The sequence below is a fragment of the Podarcis erhardii genome, assembly GCF_964252035.2.
Source record: "Podarcis erhardii genome assembly, chromosome: 1".
Classification (NCBI taxonomy): Eukaryota; Metazoa; Chordata; class Lepidosauria; order Squamata; family Lacertidae; genus Podarcis; species Podarcis erhardii.
Window position 1 is genome coordinate 77,976,638 of NC_138497.1, and position 25,367 is coordinate 78,002,004.

The 25,367-nt window shown below is 43.1% G+C and overlaps 1 protein-coding gene across 9 annotated transcripts in view; it reads right to left on the bottom strand.

Moving 5' to 3' along the window:
- The window catches only part of TSPAN4 (tetraspanin 4), a 524,393-nt gene that overhangs the window by 265,840 nt on the left and 233,186 nt on the right, over positions 1–25,367 (bottom strand). The window contains exon 1 of one of the 9 annotated variants that reach the window (XM_081880644.1): positions 2,739–2,835. The exons of the other annotated variants lie outside the window; for them this stretch is intronic. Within the exon in view, the coding sequence (XP_081736770.1) occupies positions 2,739–2,805 (67 nt within the window). The 5' untranslated portion in view covers positions 2,806–2,835. Of the gene's footprint in view, positions 1–2,738; positions 2,836–25,367 lie in introns of those variants that run through there. 9 annotated transcript variants of the gene reach the window in all.

Genomic DNA, 25,367 nt, shown 5'->3' on the forward strand with positions numbered 1-25,367 from the left:
GGAACAGGAAAAAACACACACAAATAATGAGAATCCACACCCTTCTGCAGAAATGCTGTGTGGAAGATTCTTAACCTTATAATTGCAATGCTCTGTAAGATTCCTGTTCCTAAATGAAGAAAGCTATGGAAATATCATGTGTCAGAGGGATTTTGCCAACACAAAAGGTTGCCATGACTGTGCTCTCTTCAGATGATCAATAAAATACAAATACACAAACCAAGCTCTCAATCTCCTAAACTGTCATGCTCTATATCTGCCACTAGTAAGTCAGAGCCATCTTTAGGGCAAGTGATCACAGTCTTTCATAATCCTGATTAGCTCAATGCTACATAAAATTATCCTTGTTGCTAGTGGGGAATATCTGTTTGTTTAGAGAATATGCCCATGCATTGCACATGACCGCTTTTTAATTGCAGAATGAATGCTGGTTCCCTGTATGTCTACAAGGCACAGGGGAATGACAGTAGAGGCAGGGTAGATAAAACACTGTCTGGAAAGCCCAAGTATAATGGCTCTACGTGCACAGAACACTAAGCCAAATTATGGCTTAGCATGAACAAGCAAGCATGCTAGTACCCATTTAGAAAATGGTGGCCAACGTATTCCTTTCCTGGTCCTGCTGCTGCAACGCTACAGAGAGCTAAGTCATGGTCTGGCTTAGGGCTACATGTGAACGAGAGCTTGTGGTTTGTCTCCCACAACGATAACATGAGTATCAACCACAAGGAAATCTTGTTTAGTCGAAGACCACTTACCCTTTCTGTGGGGAAGCAGTTATGGCCTGGTGCAGATGTTGAGAAGGCGTGGTAGGGTGGGGTTGACCCACGCGGCCAGCCATTGATGCCCAGTGCCTATGCCAAAGCCCAATGCCTATACATACCCAATGCCTATGCCAAAGCTTACTTACACCTATAATCAATTAAAGTTGTGGCTGTTTTCAATTCCAAAATGCTGTCATATCATTCACGCTGGTCTTACACATCCAGAATCCTTAGCCCTCCCAGTAAACCCTAGCCCGCTGTGCTGTGGTCCACAAGCCACAAGCCCACAGTTGCACATAATGATAAGTCAAACCATGGCTTAGCTCACACTATAGCATGCCATAGTTTGGCTCAGTGCTTTTTTTCTTAAAAAAAAAAAGTTTAATGGTACAGTACTCTCATTTTGACTCAAGAAAACCATCATTTTATAGTTCAAATCCAGAAAAATAAATACAGTAAATGGACAAAAGTACAAAGATTCACAAAATGTTTAGGGGTATGCGTACCCCTGCTTCCCTGCCAGGAAAAAAGCACTGGTTTGGCTTAGTATTGCATACAAACCAGACCAATGTCAGTACAGTGTACGGGAGACATTAAAGGACGTTAATCATCTGGTGCAAACTGGTTGCTTGATCTCAGGGGACAGAGGCCACCTGAAAAATACCAATTGTGTGTTGATGATGGGGTCATACTACCAGTCTTGTAGGGCATGTAACTACAGACTCATAAGAAGGTAAGCACTGCCAAGTTGGTGGAGGGAGATGATCCTTCTACATAAAGTTTATCTCCCAGGGAGGCTCACCTGGCGCCATCATTACATATCTTTAGGCACCAGGTGAAAACGTTTCTCTTCAACCAGGTGTTCAGTTGATTAAACATTCTATGGCCTTTTAAATGTGCTTGTTGGAGGGGGCTAATTTGTTTGTTTTTGTTTTATTATGTATTTTGTGTACTTATTTTGTATTTTTATGCCGTGAACTGCCCTGTGATCTTTGGATGTAATATGAACTATGGTTTGAGTTATACCAGATCTTATTAAATCAAATATACTTGATGATGATGATGATGATGATCATGATGATGATGATGATAAGCCACATGACTGTTCTTCCTTTTTAACATTTTACCAATTTTATTTATTTATATTAAATATAATAAATAACAATGAATTTATGAGAATTTGTATAGAGTTAATGTGTAAAAAAATTCTAAACTGTTTACATAGAGTACATATTAACATTATTGATATGTCAGAAATTAAAAAACAGTTGGCCTAACTCCCCCCCATCTAAATAAAATCAGCAGTTAAATAAATATACATTATACAAATAAAATTACATCCTTATGCCTTACCAACTCCTTTCTAGCAACTCCATAAAACTGAACACCAGATAAGAAGTCCGATCAGCACTACAACCTAAATTGGTGTTGATCTCCATAATCCATAATGCAACTTCCTTGCTATTTATTTCTGACCTCATTTATGTGTATTATCATTCACATAATTTAGGCTCTAATTCACAACCAGACACACCATACTCTACTAATGCATACTGAAAACTGAACTATCCATCTCTAGCAACTTCTCTTGCTGAAAACTGCCTTGGAAGTAGTGCTAATTTTATCAGGCTTCTGGCCAGATGAGAGCGGCTCTATAAATTCCAGTAGCTAGATTCCCCCCAAACAATTGGCGGCTGGAAACTTTCCCTAAGAACTAGGAACATAGGTGAACTCAAATTCAAGCACAGCAAGTGGCCAGAAGGTGTATATCTAAAACTTTAGCCAACACATAGGACTTTAAAAGCTCTGTCAGCTTTAACATGTGCAACGAAAGAGTCCTTAAAAAGTTGAATTTGGCTGAGGGTGAGGAAATTAAACATTTTGCACAGTTCAGACCATGTCATCATTGTATTTACAGCATTACGGTGCTAGAGAGAGCCACCAGAACCCAAGACAACACTACATACACTGTACCTGGTTGGGGCTGCACAAGTAAGACAGGTCCATCCCAAAGGATTAGCGAAGCTGTGGGTACACTCATCTCGGCTTGCTGCTTGTTCCCCTCCTGCCTTACATACCACAGCTCCCTTGCTCAGCCTTGCAGTGTCTGAGTGGAGTCCTGATTCATGATTTCAGGCTCCAGCAGGAATGTAGCAATTGAAAACTCGGAACTATTTTTACCCTTGACCAGCCGCAGCCTCTCTGTTCTATAAAGACTTCTAAAGAAAAAACCATTCCCAGCTAGTTCAGGATGTGTTTTAGGGATCTATGGCTCTCTGGCATTTGCTGTAGCTTTTTAAACTGCACAGTTGCTAACAGGAAAAAGTGAGCTTACACTCTGCTATTATTGACAACAATCAAAAAGTCAGGCTATTGATCCATGGGGTGTGTGTGTGTGTGTGTGTGTGTGTGTGTGTGTAATTTATTTCTTACTTTTCACTGTAAACATTTTAGGGACAGCTCCTCCAAAACAAGGAGCTTAATTTCATATGCACACAATATTTCTTTTAATAATTTGATTTTATCCCCCAACTGACATAAAAAAGAAAAAGGAAGAAGTGGAGGAGGAGCAGGAAAGAAATCTCTTTGCAGACATGAAAATTATGATATATTAAGTTGCAAGAAACAGGGGTAAAGGAACCTTAAGTCTGCAAACCATGGCACAGTTCAATTGTAGACCTCATTCTAGTAAGCCAGGTCTTTTTTGCACTGAGAATGACCCTTGTGCCCATCCAAATACTATTTATGGAAGGACAAACTGGGCACTTTCCCAGGAGAAAGCATCCCACCCCCCACCCCCAAAGCTCAGTCCAGCAGCAGGCAGGAACACTATGGAAACTTATGCGCAGTCTGCACCACCATACAGCTCATTCACATTAAATCACAATTTGCTTCAATGTGATGTGTAACTTGGGCCACTATATTATGACATGTGAGAAAAGGAAGGAGGAAAGGGAACGCATGGGTACAATGTTCCTTCATGATTTAATAAACCATAATTTATTAAACCCAGATCATTGTGCCTGAAGTGGACCGTTCTGTTTGGGATACCTGATTCTCATGCACCTCATTCATCATAAACAGGTTGGTGGACTCGAAGAAACAGACCAAATACAGTGGACCCTCTTAATACGAATGTAATTCATTCCAGGGGTCTGTAAGTACCCCGAAAAATCTGCATATAGAGGCGTCGCTTCTGCGCACACGCGTGGAGCAATAGAGCACTTCTGCACATGCGCACACAGCGAAACCCGGAAGAATACACTTTCACAACCCGAAAGCTACATTACCCGAAGGTAATGTAACCAGAGGGTCCACTGTACACAAGCTTCAGAATGTCCTAATAACAGGAAACGTCACAATAAACATCAATCATGCTTGGGTGATGGATAAACATAAAAAGGACAATCACATGGCGGAACAGCAATCCAGCTGAGGCAGCAACACCTGCCCAGAGGACTCCCGGGGAGAGGAGAGGAGACTGAGGGAACACTCCCCAAGGGAGGGTGTTCGAAAAAGGGTAAGAGGCTGACAGCTCTGCAGGCAAGGGGTGACATAGCTGGGCTCCTGAGCCCTACAGGGGTGACGAAGAAATAATGTAGTTGATCAAGGGAGACATGGACTCAAAAAGGTTGAAAACCTCTGTTCTAACCATTCAAGGAGATATTCCACTATTAGGAGACAAGACACATCCAGGGCCATTAGCGTAACAGATGAATATTCAACAGCTTTCTGTGTATAATACAAAGTAACATAACATGAATAACTGTAGATAATACCATATCTACTGAATAGGAAGCTGCAATCCCTCAAATAAGACACACCCACAAAATGCAGAAGGGATGAAACAAAACTATCTCCCCAGAAAGCACTGTAGCTCCTAAAAGGACAATATAATGAATTCTTATCAGCAGATACACACATTCTATGCAGCAGATTCGGTTACAATCCTAAAGTCACAACAGAAGCCCATGATTTCTGCTGCACAGAGGAACTGAACTTGACAGTAGTAGCATGAAAAACAACTGCTGAGTTCTACAGAATGCCATAGACCTGGGGCTGCTTCAAAGACAATTTTCCTCCATGGGTGTATATTAAGTTATGTTTGATGCCAAATACTTAAAGAGAAAGGATAAATACTCATGGGATCTTGGTATGAACATGTCCATTAAACATCTGTTGAATCAAAGCTCTAAACTGCACTCCTCTGTGAATGTCTTCAGTTATTTTAAAAAAATGGTGCCAACTACATTTCTATTGTTTCATAAGCACTTCTATTTCTGTTATAATAAAACAATTTCTAATATATCACTGTCTTAATAAAAAGAATGGGGCAGAACTGAAGCAACAACAGACATTAAGTTTAAAAAACAAGTTCCTCAATAAGCAAGTCTATTTTTCTTACCATCACTTCTTGTTTCTGAAATGAGGAGCTCATTTATATTTTGGTGATGCATGTGTAGGAAACTAAATGTGCATAATCTTTTATACATGGAGCATGCCCCCTAAACTCACATTCGATCTCAATCACTAGAATAGTAGTAGTAGTAGTAGTAGTAGTAGTAGTAGTAGTAGTAGTAAAATAATAATATTAATAATAAAATAATAATAATTTGTTTGTACCCCACCCATCTGACCGGGTTGCCCCAGAGTCACTCTGGGCAGCTTCAACAGCCAAATCAAGTCTGAGAACAGAATAGGAAGTGTCCATTCCCTAGGTTCCAATATTCCAGGTGAGATAAGGATTTTGGACTTGGCCAAATCCAGATCTCCCCCCCCCCCCCCGCTATGGTAAGAGAAGCAACAAGGGAATACACAGTAAGCTGGAACAGCCAATGTATAGCTAATGTATGGCAATATTGAACCAATCACATTATGACTGATGAGGGGTAAGGATGGAGTTATTGGGAAAGTGGCTGCCAGTGCTACAATATCGGCAGTGTTATTTTAAGTGGGGCTTTTGTCTGCTCCTGCAGTCACATTAACTGCAGCATTGCAGCCTGCAACACTGACTCCTGATATTTTACCTTTAAATAGGCATGATATAATAAAAGGCTAACTGAGGCTGTACTCCTTAAGCATGCTTATTAGGAAGCAAGCCACATTAAATTTATTTTTAAGTAAGGATGTTTAGGTTAGTGCTGTTAAGAATATTTAACCATAGCTATCCTTGCTCCCTCAGGAGTATATGCAAAGGGGATGGGGGAGCAAACAGAGCAGATTCCAAAGCAGCAAGTTCATCCCAACTACTCCAGTTAATTGTTTTCTAATCTCCTTTTGCACACACATTCCAATGCAAACAGAGAGCTCCTCACATAAGGTACCTGTTCTTCATTTTCTCATAGGAAGGCAGCCTCAGACCCTGTGCTCCCCACCCGCCAGCCCAATTCCCTTAGTGCTCAAGGATTAAGTGCAGTTTTACAATATTTGCAACCATATTCTTGGTTTGAAAACACCTTATTTGTTGAACAAAGAATAGCAGGTGCAAATCCTGGACAAAATTATTTCTGAATATCACCCAAATATATCCTCTAAGCTAAGGTACTGAGTGCTGTATCCCCAACAAAGCAGAAATTAGAATCCGTGTCCAATATGTGTTTTTGCTGCGCTAATAAAAACAAGGATAAGCAAAACCTCAGTTTGTACCTGCAACTTCAAAGTCCATTTCCCAGTGGGAATTTATTCTATTGATCACAGCAGCCCTTGTCCTTGCTGTAACCTGTTGTTTCCATCCTTCCCAGCAGATTACCAATGGCTATGGATATCTGACAGACACACAGAAACAGAAATTGCAAATGTTCACCACAACTCCGAACAGCCCTGCATGATTGAAGATTACAACTCATGGTGTGTGTGTGTTTTCAATCCACAACGTATTTCCTGCTATTGAACATCTGAGCTGGCAGTGTCCCAAGTAATTTTGTTTCAGAAGTAAACATTCAATAACACTAAATGCCAGAAAGCGAGCACCAAACATTCAGTATAAAAACCTCATCTTGGGAAATTCAAAATGCTTACATCGCATAATGCTAATGTTGGATCATTCTAAATCAAATCAAAAACACTGTAACATCCAATACTAACTGGAGTTTTACATACTAATATATCCCCTCTCTTCCCTCGTAGTTTGACCTGATCTGCTCTTATCAACTCAACAAGATAGGTTTAATATAGCAAGAGGTAGATCTTTGAGGCCTACTCCTCTTCCACTTAAACGATTTACTTATTCCGTGGCCTTCAATTTGGAACGGATGTTTGCCAACACTGGTAAGAGAAAACAGCCTTTCACCCCAAAGACTATTATTTATGCACCTAGGATGCTTTCTCCCAAACATGAAGGGCTCCTCTAGCCACCAATTGATCAGCAAAGACATTATCACATTTTGCAGGTGGGATTCAATGGCACACTGGCAAATTCAGACTAAACAACCAAAGCAGATTTGGAGCGCTTGTGCAGCCCTCCAAGGCATCCAGATTTGTCCTTTTAAAATGAAATAATATGATTTTTTTTTATCGCACAAGGTTGTTGTAAAGATAAATATGATGGTGTAAAATTTCCAGTGTATATGAACGATGTACTGAACACTCCAAAGCCCCAGTGGAATGTCAAATATTATTTTCAATTTCAAAAAGAGGTTTTGCTACCAGCCTTTATATACTCTTCTTTATTTCTAGGATAGTTACTTTTCAGCTTGGCATATCCTCTACCTCTGTTAATGTGCAAACACCAATATTCTCAATACGTATTTGGCCAAGTAGACTCTCAGATCCTTCAAGTGTCCCTATTTTGTGTGAAAATGTGGTGTAGCTAATTGGATTGGACCCCAATTAGCCGTAGCTAATCGAACTGCAGCCCGGCACACTTCCCTCTAGCTGCCTCCTTGCTGCGCCGATCCTCCGTCCGCCACAATTGCAGAGTAATAACACAGCGTGCTGTTGCTCCCCGGTGTTTAAAAGATCAAACACACTTAGACATTAGTGTGTTTATATCTCAGTCTTTATTCATGCAGTAAAACAATAAAAGAGAACTTTCCTGGACTTTCCTGGACTCAGAGCGCTCATGTTGCTTCCGTCTTCTACGGAAGCAAAGACAAACAGGCAATGGAATAAAACCACTCCCTCCTCCTAGTCACGCCTCAGGAATGGAGAGACGTCACCCAGAACTCCTTAACCCTGTGAGTTCTGAAACTAGCCACACCCCCTCTTCTATCCAGTCCTGAGGTGAGCTGGGTATTTACCTTTACAGACCTCTGTGAGATCAATCTCTTTTCCAGTGCCTTGTGCCCCTTCCTGGCGTCCTTGTCAGGCAACTGTTGAACCTCCTCACAACCCTCAGGTTCGCACTGTGCGAAACCAACCCACGCATTAGTGACCTGAAACCTCTCAGGTGGAATTCCCTTCGTGGCGCGAGTGGACCGTCTGGGCACAAACTCAGGTACTTCCTCTGACTCACTGTGGTCAGCAGGTGTGTCCTCACCATCATAATCCTCCCCCTCTGATTTAACGCGTCTTCGGGCCTTTTGTACTTTGCAAACAGGAGACGAAGGCTCACTCTTGGGCTCTCTTTTAACAACTTGTGGAGATGCCCAACCCTGTTCTTGACCTTGTTCAGAAACTTGGTCGTCAGCAACAGGATCAACCTCTGCCTCTCCTTCCTCCTCAGAGTCAGACAGACATTCTGAGAGAACGTCATGCCTTGCAGGAGTCTTTGACCAATCACCCTGCTCACAGAACTCAGCATGTTTACTGACCAGAAGCTTGGTCTGATCACCTGCTGGATATGCAAACCTCCATCCCTTTGTCGCAGGTTCATATCCACAGAAGATCATTTTCTGGAATCTAGGGCCACCTTGCTTTTGTAGTGCTTTTGGTACCGGCACCAAGGCCTGTGACCCGAACGCACGGAAGAAATGTATCTGCGGTTTCTTTCCATGGAGCATGAAGAACGGGGTGTCACCTACCACTGAATTGTAGGACCGGTTCATAGTGAAATTCACTGTCTGAACTCCCTCCCCCCAAAAGCTTGGAGGCAAACCAGAGTCCGACAGCAAAACCTCTGTAGCCTTAATCAGAGCTTCACTTCTGAGCTCTGCCACGCCCTTCTCCTGAGGAGAAGTCACCTTGTGATGTATTCCTTTCTGGTGAAAGAACTTCTGCAGAGCAGACCCAGTAAACTGTGCACATCGGTCACTCTTGACCCCCTGCACCTTGGTGGAGAACCTTAGTTCCACCTCTGCAACCCAATTTTTAATCAGTTGCGCTGCATCTTCCTTGCATTTCAATGCATAAGCCCAGGAGTTCTGCGTATGGTCATCTGTAAGCGTCAGCAGAAACCTGGCTCCTCCCAGACTTGGCTTTGGCATGGGTCCAAAAAGGTCTGTGTGCACAAGCTCAAAAGGTTTTGTGGTTACCCTCTCCACCCTGGGATAACTGCACCCTTTTACTTTTGCCCTTTTGCATGCCCTACAATTTAGGGATCTACCACACTCCTGTATTTTACAACCCTTAGTGCACTCCTGTAACATCTGGATTTCTTCAAGAGCACCATGTGCCAGCTTTCTGTGCCAAGCACAGGCACATGAAACATGAGTGGGAACTGTAGCACGCATAGCTTGAGCCCTCTCAGCATTCCCCTCACCCTTCAGAGGCGTTTTAAGAACAAAGAGATCATTCTGCCCCTTTCCAACACTGACCAGTTGCTTCCCTCCTTTGGAGATTGTACAAACATTGTTTTCAAAGCAAACCTTATACCCCTCCTGTAACAGACAAGGAACAGATAAAAGACAATGTTTCATCCCAGGTACCACGTAAACTTGTAACTCCGCCTGCAAAACAGAAAAATAAACATTTGCTACGTTAGACAAATATTTTTTCGTTCCATCAGCAAATTGTACAGTTTTCCCAGCTGGAACAGCCCTGCAATTCCACATCTCGACAGCAGGTGTCTCTGTTATCAGATGCCTGTTCGCTCCAGAGTCAATTATAAAGCACATTTCATTGTCTCTCCTCGAGCTGTCTTCAAACTTTGCGAGAGAAGCCGTCAGTTGATAAGCATCATCATTGTCTAAAGCACGTACTCCTTGCGCCTTCCCACGCCTGGCTCCCTTGCCGGACTGGTTTCCCTAGAAACCTGGCTGATTCCCATGGGAAGCGACCTTCACAACATCCTGTCCTGCCTCCCTATTTCGGTGGGGGCAGGAGCGACACAGATGTTCAGTTGAATTGCAAACAAAGCAGCGACGATCAACAGTGGAAAAACACTGCCCAGGGCTCCTCTCAGCCGGCTTGGCCCCCCTTCTTCTGGAAGAGCTCTCTGTGCCAGCCCTGCCCCCTCTGAAACTGCGTTCCACTCCAGCACTCACAGTGGAAAACTTTTCAAACTTGCCTTTGGAATTCTTCGCCCCCCCGACTTGCCCATCAGGAACTGGGGCTTCAGCCATCTCTGGGCTCTTCATTCCAGGGCTCTGGCCTCCTGCTGAGCTTTCACACAAACTTCTCAGCACCTCCCAGGCAGCCCTTGCTGACTCTACGCCCTCCAAATGAGGCAACAGCGATGCATGTACACATGCCTTCAACATACAAAGCTCTCTTTGCATTCTCTGCTGGCTATCTTCTGGCAACGCAGCCTGAAAGCCTGCAGCGTCTGTCCCAGCAGCACCTGGAGTGGGGGGTTCTGGCTCCCTTTGGCTTGGATGCCACAGCCCTGTAGCCAAAAACCAACCCCTCACTTTGCTGACCCAGGTGGCCCATCCTTGGAAAGTAAGCTTTTCGAACGGAACATTCCATGACTCATGGCTGTCCGCCATCTTCTCCCCGGGGCCCCAGCTGTACTCACGGAACTCATGCAACCAGGGTTTCAGCTGCTTCCAGCTCCTTCCAGCAAGCTGTTCTGCCCTCAGACGCACCTCAGCTCTGCTGCAGCGTTCCTTCAGCTGGCGTCACACACCGGCACCTTTGGCAACAGCTTCAAAGCATTAATTAGCGACCCATGACCAGTGAAAATGTGGCGTAGCTAATTGGATTGGACCCCAATTAGCCGTAGCTAATCGAACTGCAGCCCGGCACACTTCCCTCTAGCTGCCTCCTTGCTGCGCCGATCCTCCGTCCGCCACAATTGCAGAGTAATAACACAGCGTGCTGTTGCTCCCCGGTGTTTAAAAGATCAAACACACTTAGACATTAGTGTGTTTATATCTCAGTCTTTATTCATGCAGTAAAACAATAAAAGAGAACTTTCCTGGACTTTCCTGGACTCAGAGCGCTCATGTTGCTTCCGTCTTCTACGGAAGCAAAGACAAACAGGCAATGGAATAAAACCACTCCCTCCTCCTAGTCACGCCTCAGGAATGGAGAGACGTCACCCAGAACTCCTTAACCCTGTGAGTTCTGAAACTAGCCACATTTTGTGGGGACAGTCCCAGATTTACAGAAGCAATCCTGGTTTCTGATTTGACCCCAGAATGCTCCACTTTTCCTTAGGATGTCCCTATTTTCATTGGAGAAAATTTGGAGGGTATGGCAGGATATCTCTATTTCAACAGAGAAATGTTGGACGGTATGGAGTTATGTGACCCCCGAGCCAAGGAGGCCCGAGCCAACTGGCCCAGGGGGCGTGGCCCAGGCCCTCTCTCCTGGCTATAAAGGGACTCCTGCTGCAGTGAGGCCTCGGACCATCGGCTGGGTGAGAACTGCAGGGCCTGCTCCCTTCCAGGGCCTTTTCCAACTGGCCCAGGGGGCGTGGCCCAGGAACAAACTTTTGGAACAAACTCTTGGGAAGGGTGGGAAGTGTTCTGCCATTGCTTCCCGTTCCAGGGGCTTAATGTGCTTTAAAATGTCCTCAAGCAGTCGGTGGCAATTTAAATTTTTATTTCTTTTTTTCTATTGCTGGGGGTGGGTGGGATGGATATTTGGTTGGGGATTAATTTTATTATAATTGTTCTGTTCTTTTTTGTTGTTGTTGTTGTTTTATTGGTTCTGTATAGTTTATGTTTTGTTTTGAAGGGGCTAGATCAGGGCTGCCTGGGAGTGGGGCCCCAGTCATCACGATGGCTTGGACAAGTTCCACAGGGGGGGAAGCACTGGGACATCCGATCTCGGTGATCATGGGCAGGAGGCGGAGTTACGCTAAGACCAGACCATGTCATTACCGAGGAGGCAGGTTTAGTCGTTGTTTGAAGACTATCCCTGCCTCCGGGTCTGGCCTTGACCGGATGGATACTGGAATCAACAGGGGAAACCTACATGACCTGAAGGTGTTGCTGTGTAATGCCAGGTCAATGAGGAATAAAACCACTGCCATCCACGACCTGATTGTGGATGGAGGACTTGACCTGGCATGTGTGACAGAGACCTGGTTGGAGGAAGCAGATGGGCCCGTCCTTGCCGCTGCTTGCCCACCAGGTTTCTCTTACGCACAGCAACCCAGGTCATGTGGGCGGGGAGGGGGGGTTGCAGTGATTTTTAGGAAGTCACTAGCTTGCACCAGGCGTCCTACTGGGAAGATCCAGTTTTCTGAGTGCATGTTCTGGAAGTTGGGCAATAGGGGCAGTACAGGATTCCTTTTGGTGTACCGACCTCCCCGCTGCACCAAGGATTCCCTGTCTGAGCTGCTTCAGGTCGTGGCGGATTTTCTCCTGGAGACACCTAGTTTGGTTGTCCTAGGGGATTTTAACATCCATGCCGACACGACCTTACAAGGGGCTGCTCTGGACTTCGTGGAAAGCATGGCCTCCATGGGGCTGTCCCTGAATAAGTTTGGCCCAACTCATAGTCATGGACATGCCTTAGACCTGGTGTTCACCTCTAGTGACGTGGGTGATCTGACACTAAGTAAAAGTGAAACAAAAGAAGTGCCATGGTCAGATCACTTCCTGGTGCAACTGGACTTCTCTGCGACCCTTCCCCTCTGCAGGGAGGTGGGACCAATTCGGATGGTCCGCCCCCGCCACTTAATGGATCCAAATGGTTTCCAGAGAGTGGTAGGGGATGCCTTATCTCATGTTGATGGCCTTTCAGCTGATTCCCTGGTGGCCCGCTGGAATGCGGAGTTAACCAGGGCTATCGACTGTCTGGCTCCGAAGCGCCCTCTCCGATTGCATGGAGCCCGGACAGCTCCGTGGTTTTCTTCGGAGCTGAGGGCGATGAAACAATCGCTGAGACGGCTAGAGCGTCGGTGGCAAAAAACTCACTCCGAATCTGACCGGACACAGGTTAGAGCTCAACGTCGAGCCTACCAAGTGGCGATAGCGACGGCGAAGAAGACTTTCTTCACCGCCTCTATTGCATCTGCAGAAAATAGTAGCAGGAGACTTTTTCAGGTGGTTCGTAATTTAACGGAACCACCTTTACCACCGGGGCTTTGTAAAGACCCCAAGATCTCCTGCAACGATTTTGCAAAGTTTTTTGCAGATAAAATCACTCATATTCGGAAGGAGCTAGACACCACCGTGGGAGCAGGGCTGGGGCGGGAGAGTGCTAGAGCTCTGTCTGGTCAAGTTGCATGGAATCGATTTCAATCCATTACCCCCGAGGATGTGGACAGGCTGCTTGGACGCGTGAAACCAACCACCTGTCTCTTGGATCCTTGCCCATCCTGGCTAATAAAAGCAAGCCGGGAAGGGCTGGGCGATGGGCTCTGCGGGGTGGTGAATGCTTCCCTCTGTGAGGGAGCATTCCCAGATCCGCTGAAAGAGGCGGTCATCAAACCGCTTCTTAAAAAACCATCTTTAGACCCGGCCAGTATGGCCAACTATCGCCCAGTCTCAAATCTTCCATTCTTGGGCAAGGTGATTGAGCGCGTGGTTGCTGAACAACTCCAGGCACGCCTGGAGGATGCGGACCATTTGGATCCCTTCCAATCGGGATTCAGGCCTCATCATGGGACTGAAACTGCCTTGGTCGCGCTGGTTGATGATCTCCGGCGAGCTAGGGACAAAGGTGAGAGCTGTTTCCTAGTTCTGCTGGATCTCTCAGCGGCCTTTGATACAATCAACCATAACATCCTTCTGGACCGTCTAGAGGGGCTGGGAGCTGGGGGCACTGTTATACAGTGGTTTCGCTCCTTCCTCCTGGGCCGTGTTCAGAAAGTGGTGGTGGGGGATGAGTGTTCAGACCCCTGGGCCCTCACTTGTGGGGTGCCTCAGGGTTCCGTCCTCTCCCCCATGCTTTTTAACATCTATATGAAGCCGCTGGGAGAGATCATCAGGGGGTTTGGACTGGGTGTCCATCAATATGCAGATGATACCCAGCTCTACCTCTCTTTCAAATCAGAACCAGTGAAGGCGGTGAAGGTCCTGTGTGAGTGCCTGGAGGCGGTTGGAGGATGGATGGCGGCTAATGGATTGAGGTTGAATCCTGACAAGACAGAAGTACTGTTTTTGGGGGACAGGGGGCGGGCTGGTGTGGAGGACTCCCTGGTCCTGAATGGGGTAACTGTGCCCCTGAAGGACCAGGTGCGCAGCCTGGGAGTCATTTTGGACTCACAGCTGTCCATGGAGGCGCAGGTCAATTCTGTATCCAGGGCAGCTGTCTACCAACTCCACCTGGTACGCAGGCTGAGACCCTACCTGCCCGCGGACTGTCTCGCCAGAGTGGTGCATGCTCTAGTTATCTCCCGCTTGGACTACTGCAATGCGCTCTACGTGGGGCTACCTTTGAAGGTGACTCGGAAACTACAACTAATCCAGAATGCGGCAGCTAGACTGGTGACTGGGGGCAGCCGCCGAGACCACATAACACCGGTCTTGAAAGACCTACATTGGCTCCCAGTACGTTTCCGAGCACAATTCAAAGTGCTGGTGTTGACCTTTAAAGCCCTAAACGGCCTCGGCCCAGTATACCTGAAGGAGCGTCTCCACCCCCATCGTTCTGCCCGGACGCTGAGGTCCAGCGCCGAGGGCCTTCTGGCGGTTCCCTCATTACGAGAAGCAAAGCTACAGGGAACCAGGCAGAGGGCCTTCTCGGTAGTGGCACCCGCCTTGTGGAATGCCCTCCCATCAGATGTCAAAGCGATAAATAACTACCTGACATTCAGAAGACATCTTAAGGCAGCCCTGTTCAGGGAAGTTTTTAATCTGTGATATTTTAGTGTATTTCTGGTTTTTATGGAAGCCGCCCAGAGTGGCTGGGGAAACCCAGCCAGATGGGCGGGGTACAAATAATAAATTATTATTATTATTATTATAAGTAACTATACAAACTTTAGAAAACATCTGAAGGCAGTCCTGCACAAGGAAGTTTTTAAATGTTTAATGGTGTGTGTGTGTGTGTGTGTGTGTGTGTGTGTGTGTGTGTGTGTGTTGGAAGCCACCCAGAGTGGCTGGGGCAACCCAGTTAGATGGGTGGGTTAATAATAAAGGTTCAATTTTGTGTTTGTTTGTTTTTTTGTCTTCCCATTGTGCAGTGTGCCATGCCACCTGCTCAGAAATGAATCACTCCTATCAGTCTTCTATAAGGAGTAAATCACAAGGATCCCTCCCTAATCCTCCCCTCCTGAGAATCCCTCATCTACCGCTAGTGTGAAGTGGAAATTTATTTCTGTCTGTAGTTTGGGTAGTTAAAATGGCAGCAGCCACAGACTCCACCAAGGAGAATAAATAAATCATACTATGGTAGCTTTTGAAGGAAATACTCTCCTACATCCTCCTCTATTAATGTGTAAATTCCCAGCTGGAATCCTTAGTTGATAAACTGGTAAGAACAGGATGGTTGCTGTGCGCATTCTCACTCTCTCCTCACTACACTGTAATAAAAAATGGTTCACATTTTAACTTCGCTAAATAGAGCTGTAGTGAAGGCTGCAGCAAAAGCAAGCGAGCAAAAGTAAAACAAATCACCTTTACTTCAACAGACCTTTTAATTGAATTTTGAGCAGTGTGCTTAAAAACAAAGCTTTTTGACTCGTGCATATAAGCTGTATCATGCATCTTCCTTATTACAGTGGTTACCATTCAATTGATAAATAATTCTGAACAAACCTGCAAATTTAACGGAGCCAGAAGGTAGGGATATAAACTAATAAAACATGGCAGCTTAGGGCTGATAAATACTTTCATATCTGCAATTGTTTGCTGTGCTTTCTCTCTTCTTTTGAATATAAACAGCCTGCAATGAATGCAGTAGGCTTAAAGATTAAAAAGAAGCACTCAACCTTTAGTTTAGCAAATTTTGGATTACTCTTTTCTTCAAAATGAGGAAAAAAACACCAGACTTTTGATATGAGATATAGATAAGATAAGGCAATCAACAAAGGTTGCTTTGGAATTGCAACTTTTTACAGTGAATCCTTGTCAAATCATTTGCATTCTGTTCATCCTCCTCTAGTTTTTCCAGGCCTGATTTGTGATAGGATTTTTGCTTTTTAAAAACAGGCTGTTTTTAGAGTAACTATTCCTTCAAATGTAAAGCTTCCTGATTACAGTATGGGTTCTTCCAATTTTACTGGTTTCCTACTCAGTGCAGCTGGAAGATCAGTGATGAATTGCCCCTTATTTAATCACCCAGTGTTCCCCAAAGATTGGGTATTACATTACTAGTTTCTTTTCATTATTTATTTCCCCTTTTTATTTACCATTATGGTGAAATAGTGCTATTTCACTATAATGAAAAGAAAAGGGGAAATGGAAATGAAGCAGCAATTTAACAAACATGCATATAAACACACAAAGGGAACAAAAGACAATTTAATATGCAGGGGCGGAATTGAATGTTCGCTCTTTCAATAATTCTGACTGTGCAAACATTCCAGCCTGCCAGATGGAATCATCTCCCAACACACACACACTACAATTTCTGGGGACATGCAGGAGAGGAGAGTGGAGAAAGCCCCATTACACAAGCAGAAGTTCTTGCCCAGGTCTTCAGCTGATGAGGGTAGTTAGGAGAATCTTGCCAAGGCAATTATGGGGCAATTCAGCCTTCATCTATCAACCATGCTGCAGGAAAGCAACAACATGGGCATAGCCAGAACACAGGAAGCTTTCAATTAATAGTAGAAAGATCTCCCTGAAGCTGAGGCTCCAATACTTTGGCCACCTCATGAGAAGAGAAGACTCCCTGGAAAAGACCCTGATGCTGGGAAAGATTGAGGGCACAAGGAGAAGGGGATGACAGAGGACGAGATGGTTGGACAGTGTTCTCGAAGCTACCAGCATGAGTTTGACCAAACTGCGGGAGGCAGTGGAAGACAGGAGTGCCTGGCGTGCTCTGGTCTATGGGGTCACGAAGAGTCGGACACGACTAAATGACTAAACAAGGAGGAGGAGGAGGAGGAGGAGAAGAAGAAGAAGAAAGATCTCAGAAAGATCTCATTATAGAAAGATCTTGGTTGTATGGCAGGCATTGTTGGGTAATGTAACACTTGTGCTTGTGCATTTTAATTCCATTGTTTTGCTCATGTCCTTCATGTAGGCTTCCCACAGGCATCTGGTTGGCTATTGTGAGAACAGGATGCTGAACTAGATGAGACATTGGCCTGAGCCAGCAGGCTCTTCCTACATTCTTATGTAATGTTCACTTCCAAACAATTGTAAAAAATCCATGTTTCAACAGCAATAAGGGCTCTATGTGTGGAAGCAACCAAAGTTAATTCATTTAAGAACGTGAGTGAAGCCATTTTGAAAATATGCTTAGGGACTATCCATAAAGTATGTCACACTTTAAGGTCTTTTGTTTAACTACTCCCTTGCCTATTTTAAACCAGTAATAAATACGTACTTTCTTGCCACTTTTCTATACTGGTTCCACTCTCTTGAATGCATGACATACTTTATGGGTGGTCCCTTAAGTAACCTGCTGGGTATGTGCCAGAATTATTAATTTTCAAAGTAAATGATATTTGTATCTCCTGTCTACACTTAAAGGATATATGCTCTTAAACAATAGGTCTTGCTGCAAAGGAAAAACCATCTCTAGATACCAGTGCAAGAGCCATGTCAATAAATAAGAAGGAAAAGGGGTAGATTAAAACGAAATGAAATGCAGGAATTTGTGGGGGACCCATGTGCCCCAGCTGAAATCACACTAGTCAAAAGGACCTGTATTTTAAATTCAGATATAAAGTTCTTGCATAATGGAATCCTGTGCATTTTTAACCTGGAAATAAACCCCACTAAATTCAAAAGGATACTCCCAAGTAGGTGTGCACAGGATCGCCACCACAATGTTACTTCACTTAGTTTTACAAATACCGCTTGATGTCCAGTGCCATCATTATTTCTTATGATGGTTTGTTTCAAATTTCTTACACAGGGTGTAATTGCTCAATAAATGAACTAAATTAAGTGGTACACAGCTGGGTAGATATAGGCAAAATGATACCAGCCACACAAGTGCAGCATCACTATACAGTTGGCAGCAATCCCTACACAATTGTTATAGGAGGCTGGTGAGGATCCTAGAGAATTTGGTGCAGGCTCTCCTCCATGTACTAAGAGCCAAAAGGAAAGAGGAATCTTCAGGTGTCATGTTGCTTATGCATCCTTTAAAAGATACTCTACAGCAGTCTTTGCCAAGCCAGTGCATTCCCAACTGTTTTAGGCTACACAGCTCTCAAACCCTGGCTGGGTCTGATGGGACTTGTAGTCCAAAACATCTGGAGAGCACCAGGTTGGGAAAGGCTACTTTACAGAGAAAACACGTTTACTAAGCATCTGAAAATGCTTTGTTCGGGTCATCAGGCAATTCTCAGCAGACCCAGAAGTGCCTCTTTCCTTTCTCTGTAGCTAACTAAACTCTTTGAATTACAGCCAGACTTTGTAATATCAGTTCTGAGTCCTCAAGGGCTTGCCCAGATAAGGTATGTGGTGGTTATTTTTAATATGTGTAAAAAGAAGGAATGACCAAAACAGGACTATATTACACAAGAGCTTTATTTGCACTGGTTCTTCCTTTGATTTTTAGGCATGATTCAATGTGCCTGGCTTAGAAGCCTATCATTATAATATCTCAGATATCGATGAAACATGCTGTACTACCAGTATGTGAATGCAGACCATGAAACACATGCAGATAAGTTTTAATGGTAGTGATTTCCCCTTATCAAGCCTTTAAGCATCTTTTGGAAGCAGCACAGAATCATTTTTATTTGCATGGGGTTTTTTGGCCAGGTTTAAATTGACAGGGTAGAGGGGCATTATTCTATCCATTATATTTTATATGTCTGGTGTTATAAATATGTTCAGTTGCACACTGTACTTGTGTGTAGAAGAGATCAAGTTTTCTTCCTCAGGCAGGCTGCAACGCCTGACCAAAACTGTAGGATGGGGACCACAGAATAGCACACAACTAAGGATTGTCCCATCTATGGAATAAGTAAAAACTTTCCATCTTGTGCTCTTTCACTTTTTAAGTCTCCCCAGTCAAGACTCTATATTAACCTCTTACAACACTCGTATCTCGTACATCAAATAAACTCAATGCATTGGAAAATTGTAAAGTCACAATCATTTCGGCCAACAACATTATATACTTGACAGTTCCATTTTTATTACACTTTTGGCAGTGTGGAAAGCTTTTTACTCCCCATTTAACAGCTATTTTCACAGAAGCTGCCACAGCTATTAATATTATAGCAGTAGACCTGGCTCGGTTTTAATCAGGGTCTCAAACCAGCTGAAATATTGGTTTACTGCAGAAAACATTTTAATGGTTCCATTTTGTTCCAGCTGGGAGATTGTGAACAAATTACAAGAGTTAATTTACCTGTTTGTACCATCATCATCATCATCATTATTTTTTGAATCACACCATTTCACCAAGAAATATACAATAATTTGCCCCTCCTGATATTTTAGAAGTCAGATTTAAAAAAAATAAAAAATAAACACAAAGTTTCATTATATATTGCTTAAATTCTTTTTAAAAAGATGTTTGCATGTTATTAATGTCCTCAGTTCCATGAGCTACATGAGCTTGTGAACAGTGACATTGACCTGGATCTAGAGTACCCCTTCCACTGGTGGAAGAATCAACATTTCAGTAGAGGCTGCAGCTCACAGAATGGGCAATTATTTGCATCAATCCCGCCACAGCTTCCTGTCCAGTTCCTACCCTCTTCTCCAACCTCTAGGATATATTTATGAGTGGGAATTGGTGGGAAATTGTTCTCTCTTCACAAGACCCACTTGCATGAGCAGAAGTCTCTGTTATTAGAACTCTGTTAATCGGATCCACCCCAACAATTTTAATGAAGAAGTGATTATGCAGTGACTGTTTAATAGCTTGAATTTAGAATTAACTATGGTTAAAAAGGTAAAGTACCTAGGGGTAAACATAACAGCAAAAAACCTGAGTCTATTCAAGGATAACTATGAAAAATGTTGGTCTGAAATTAAGAGAGACTTGGATAGTTGGACAAAATTGAAGCTTTCTTTGTTAGGCCGAATTGCTGCTATTAAGATGAATGTATTGCCAAAAATGCTGTTTTTGTTTCAAACATTACAGATTGTGGACAAAACGGAGTGCTTCCGGAAGTTGCAGAAAGATATATCTAAATTTGTCTGGCAGGGCAAAAAGCCCAGAATTAAGTTTAAGATATTAACAGATGCGAAAGAAAGAGGGGGCTTTGCCCTGCCAGACTTAAAGTTGTACTATGAAGCCGCAGCTTTTTGCTGGCTAAAAGACTGGCTACTTCTCGAAGACACTGACGTGTTGGACCTGGAAGGTTTTAACAATGCTTTTGGTTGGCATGCATATTTATGGTATGACAAAGTTAAGATCAATAAGGCCTTTAAGAACCATAGTGTCAGGAAAGCAGTGTTTAATGTCTGGACAAAATATAAAGACTTATTGGAAAATAAAACTCCAAGGTGGCTTTCACCTCTGGAAGCTAAGGCCCGAAAAAGACCCAATATGGAGGCCAAATGGCCAAAATATTGGGAAATATTAGAGAAAGATGGAGACAATTGGAAATTGCAGAGTTTGGAGAAAATGAAGGATAAGGTGCGAGACTGGTTACATTATGCTCAGATTAAAGAAGTTTTTAAAAATGACAAAAAGTTAGGGTTCCAGGTGGAGAAATTGAAGTTAGAAACAGAATTGTTAGAACCAAAGACCAAGGTATTATCTAGAATGTATAACTTGCTGCTAAAGTGGAATACACAAGACGAAATGGTTAAATCGGCTATGATAAAATGGGCACAGGACATTGGGCATAACATTATGTTTGAGGACTGGGAAAGGTTGTGGACCACTGGGCTGAACTTCACCGCATGTAATGCTCTGAAGGAAAATGTTATGAAAATGATATATAGATGGTACATAACCCCAGTTAAACTTGCCAAAATATACCATTCGTCTGATAATAAATGTTGGAAATGTAAAGAAAATGAAGGAACATTCTTTCACCTCTGGTGGACATGCCCTAAGGTGAAGGTCTTCTGGGAAATGATATATAATGAGCTGAAAAAGGTATTTAAGTATACCTTTACAAAGAAACCAGAGGCCTTTCTTCTGGGCATTGTCGGCCAGAAGGTGTTAAAGAAGGATCGAACATTTTTCATGTATGCAACAACGGCAGCAAGGATTCTCATCGCAAAAAACTGGAAAACCCAAGATCTACCCACACTGGAAGAGTGGCAGATGCAGCTGATGGACTATATGCAACTGGCCGAGATGACCGGCAGAATCCGTGATCTGGGAGAAGAGAAATTGGAGGAAGACTGGGAGAAATTCAAGATGTATCTACAAAAACATTGTAATTTGGTTGAATGTTAAGAAGGATGCTAGATTATAAAAAACTGGTCACCACTAAACTAGATCTAAATTTGATGATAAGTGAGACTAAAGAAAATATAAATTTTTTTGGAAGAAGTGCTAGATTATATTTGAATGAGTGGACATGAGATTGTAAACAAGTTGATAATTTGTTTGGAAAAATTTTTTAACGATGTAAATGGGAGCGGGAGACGTGAGGGAGTCCAAAGAAGTGTTGAAATTGTTGTAAAAGAAGTAAGATTGTTTATTATGTGCATTTATATTTAAAAACCTTAATAAATATTTATAAAAAAAATAAATAGCTTGAATTTAGAAGACCATGAGCTTCAGCTTGTTAAAAGCCAGTTTGGTATGGTGAGGGAAGGAGATTTAAGGGACAGGATATGGAACTGGGCAATGGAAAGCTGATGATTGGAATAAAGGAGTGGGAAACAACCTGAAATAAAAGTAACGAGATGTCAATGACACAGAGTGCTGGGTTTTGACATGGAATATCTATTTTCAAGTAGCTTACTTAGCCACAGAGCTTACTGGGTGACTTTGAGCAAAGTCACTCCCAGGTTAACCTCCTTCAGTAGGCTACTGTGAAGATAAAAATCAAATAAGCATCCATATAATATCCTACCTAAAGGCACTGAAATAGGACAGGAAAGAAAACTAAACAATTCATCTGAGCTATGGGACATCAAATTTGTCAAAGCAATATTTCACTTACAAAGAATGCACAGTGAACGAACAATGAACAATCTCATGTATTTACGCTTTATGTGATCTCCATATGGAATGCTTACTCTACAAAGGGTTTAAAGTCACTCTCTAAGTCTCTCAAAATAATTTATTGCCCATCTGAAATAAAAAAGGGCAATGACCATGTTTGCATATAACACTCAGTGGAACCATAGCTTAGTGCAAACATGTAAGTGTGCCAGCTCCTAGAGAGGGGACTGCGGTCACTTTGACCCCCTTCCAGTGAGATAAGTGACGATTTGACTTACTGTGTAATCTGAACCCAGGCTCATAGTTTGTCTTCTCTGGACAAAACACAAGCGGTAAGCCATATAACAAACTTTGACTACAACTTGTATCTAAAGCAAGACAGGTCATGACGCGGGGGTCAGATGGCAAGCCAAGTCAAACCATGGCTCAGTTCATAGCAGTGTAGCAGCACCAAAACCAGAGGACCAAATCTGCCAATCTTCTCTTCAGGAGCCGCTCGTGTTTGCACTAAATCATGGTTTTGCTTATCATTGTACGCAAGCATCTTGCCCAGCCATGGTTTGTGCTATTCACCTGATTTCTTTTTCCATCTCATGGCAAACCAGTCACAGTGGCTTCAAGTTGTACAGCTACAGCCACAATGATGGTTTGTCAGTTCAGACATTGCAGTAAACCATAAAAGGGACGTGGGTGGTGCTGTGGGTTAAACCACAGAATCTAGGACTTGCCGATCAGAAGGTCGTCGGTTTGAATCCCTGTGACGGGGTGAGCTCCCGTTGCTCGGTCCCTGCTCCTGCCAACCTAGCAGTTTGAAAGCACGTCAAAGTGCAAGTAGATTAATAGGTACAGCTCCGGCGGGAAGGTAAACAACGTTTTCGTGCGCTGCTCTGGTTCGCCAAAAGCGGCTTAGTCATGCTGGCCACATGACCCAGAAGCTGTACGCCGGCTCCCTCGGCCAATAAAGCAAGATGAGCGCCGCACCCCAGAGTCAGCCACGACTGGACCTAATGGTCAGGGGTCCCTTTATCTTTACCTTTAGTTTGCCATTATGTCTGAGCTGGCAAGGACTGCAGATTTGTGACACCCTCTGGAGACATGAAAATTTCAATGTAGCACATTCAAGTTTCTGCACATTGATTTGGTGGTAAGGTTATTAGGAATGACACATCCGCTCATGCCTTCAGTCTCAAATATGCTGTGTAACAAATACCTACAGATGACTTCAGATACAAGTGGAAACTAGAAGGATAAATAAGACTCCCAAAGCAAATTGAAAGGGAAGAGCCCTAAAAGACTATGTGACATGCAACATTTATCTTAACCACAAAAAGCTTATAGTGGGAGACAAGGAATCTCATCTTTGTTTTCATTTTGCCTGCAGACTTTCTCTGCTGATGGTTCTCTAACCAATCTTTGGTAAAATCCCTTCCCCTGTTTTTCTTCAACAAGAGTTATTTTCCCTCCAATACTTTTCTAGTGCATGGATGGCTAACCCAAATATTTCTGAAAGTTATCAGTTTACACAGATCACTCAGACTGTAAAGAAATGGAACCTGGGAAGTTGGGTAATCAAATGACATCACATGCTTACATGCAGGGGGCAGACTATGTTCAGAGTATAAAGGGGCAAGCTTTTCAACCTGCTCTGCCACATACCCTGCCTGGGACCTTAGAAGTGCTTAACTCCAGCTCTATCAGACATTGTTGTCTTAACATTCTGAAAGCTACAGTTTACTGGTTGAACCTGTATTTTTTGTTAACCTTTGTGCTCTGTCTTGGGAGCTTTTTTGGTGGCATAAAAATAATGTCTTTATTATTATTATTTTATTTATGATTTTCAGTTTTATACATTTCAATAATTTCAGAATCATTTTAACATTTCAAAACTTTACTTCCTTCCCCCTCTTTCTGCAGTTCATTAATTTTTTAATATATTTTCTGCATATTCCATTTTAACATAATTTACTCATTTATTCATCTACTTTATATACTCTTATAAAACTGCAGGTTATTACAATAATCCTGCCAATGTTCTTATGTTTACAGTTTATTTGTAAATATTCAATAAACCATTTCCATAATTTTATTAAAGTTGGTTGTCTTGATTTCTTATTTTTCCGGTAAGTTTCGCCATTTCTGGCATAAAAATAAAGTCTAACAAACTAACTAACTGAAATACACTTATTAACACAGAGCAACCTACAATGCAGGTTAACATGAGCCTATTAATCTGAAACGGAATTTGTGTTTCTTCCTCACTGACCAGCCACATAAAAGTTCATTTCTCTTGTCTGCTAGGATTGTGCAGATCCGGAGAAACTGGGCTGTGTTTGTGCTTTGGCCTTGTTTCCACTATCCATCTTTTTAAAGCCTTGGATTGCATGAGAGGATAAAACAGACGGTAAATTCACACATGCACTGATATGTGCTTCAAGCTTTTCATCCTGCAGCAGTAGGTTGGCAGCAATAATATTTGATTTCTGAAATGTAACTCCGATTTTTATATATGGTTTAACAAAATGCACAGAAACGTCACTTTGGCTTCACTAGAGTGTGATGTGAAACTGCAGTTTGTGAATTACAATTTGTCAGTTCAGATGGGCTTGACATTTTTTAAAAAGTGTTTTTGTTAAAGATTTTCTTGGGTTACAGAAGTACACATATTGTCTCTATTGTCAGATCATAAAGTCCTTTCTACGGATCAGTTATATTCGATGTGAGACTTTAATGTTGTATACAGTATAACGGTGGAGAGAGAAAGCAGGGAAAGAGAAAAGGGGGAAGTAGTAAACTTACATTATTGTGGGTAGGTTCTCTTTCTATTCATTTCTTAGTTTTCATTGGCATTGAACGAGGTTGGGGGGGGGCCAGGGAGGTGGGCTTGACATCTGAATTGACAAGCCACAGAGTTCTCAGAGCAGTTTCCAGTGGAAGATTGAAGCAAGATGACCAATTAGAACATTTTTTTAAGCATCCTTGGCTAGCTTGCCCCCGCATAATCACAGGACATTAGATTTCATAACCATCCTGCTACTGCTTACACATGACAACTTATTCATAGGATGAAAGAGAAGGGAGTCTTCCCAGAGGTGCTTCTGCTCTTTCAGCTCACTTGGAACTCTGGTTTAAATGTTCAGAGGCTGAAATAAGATTCAACGGTCGCTACCCTCAGGA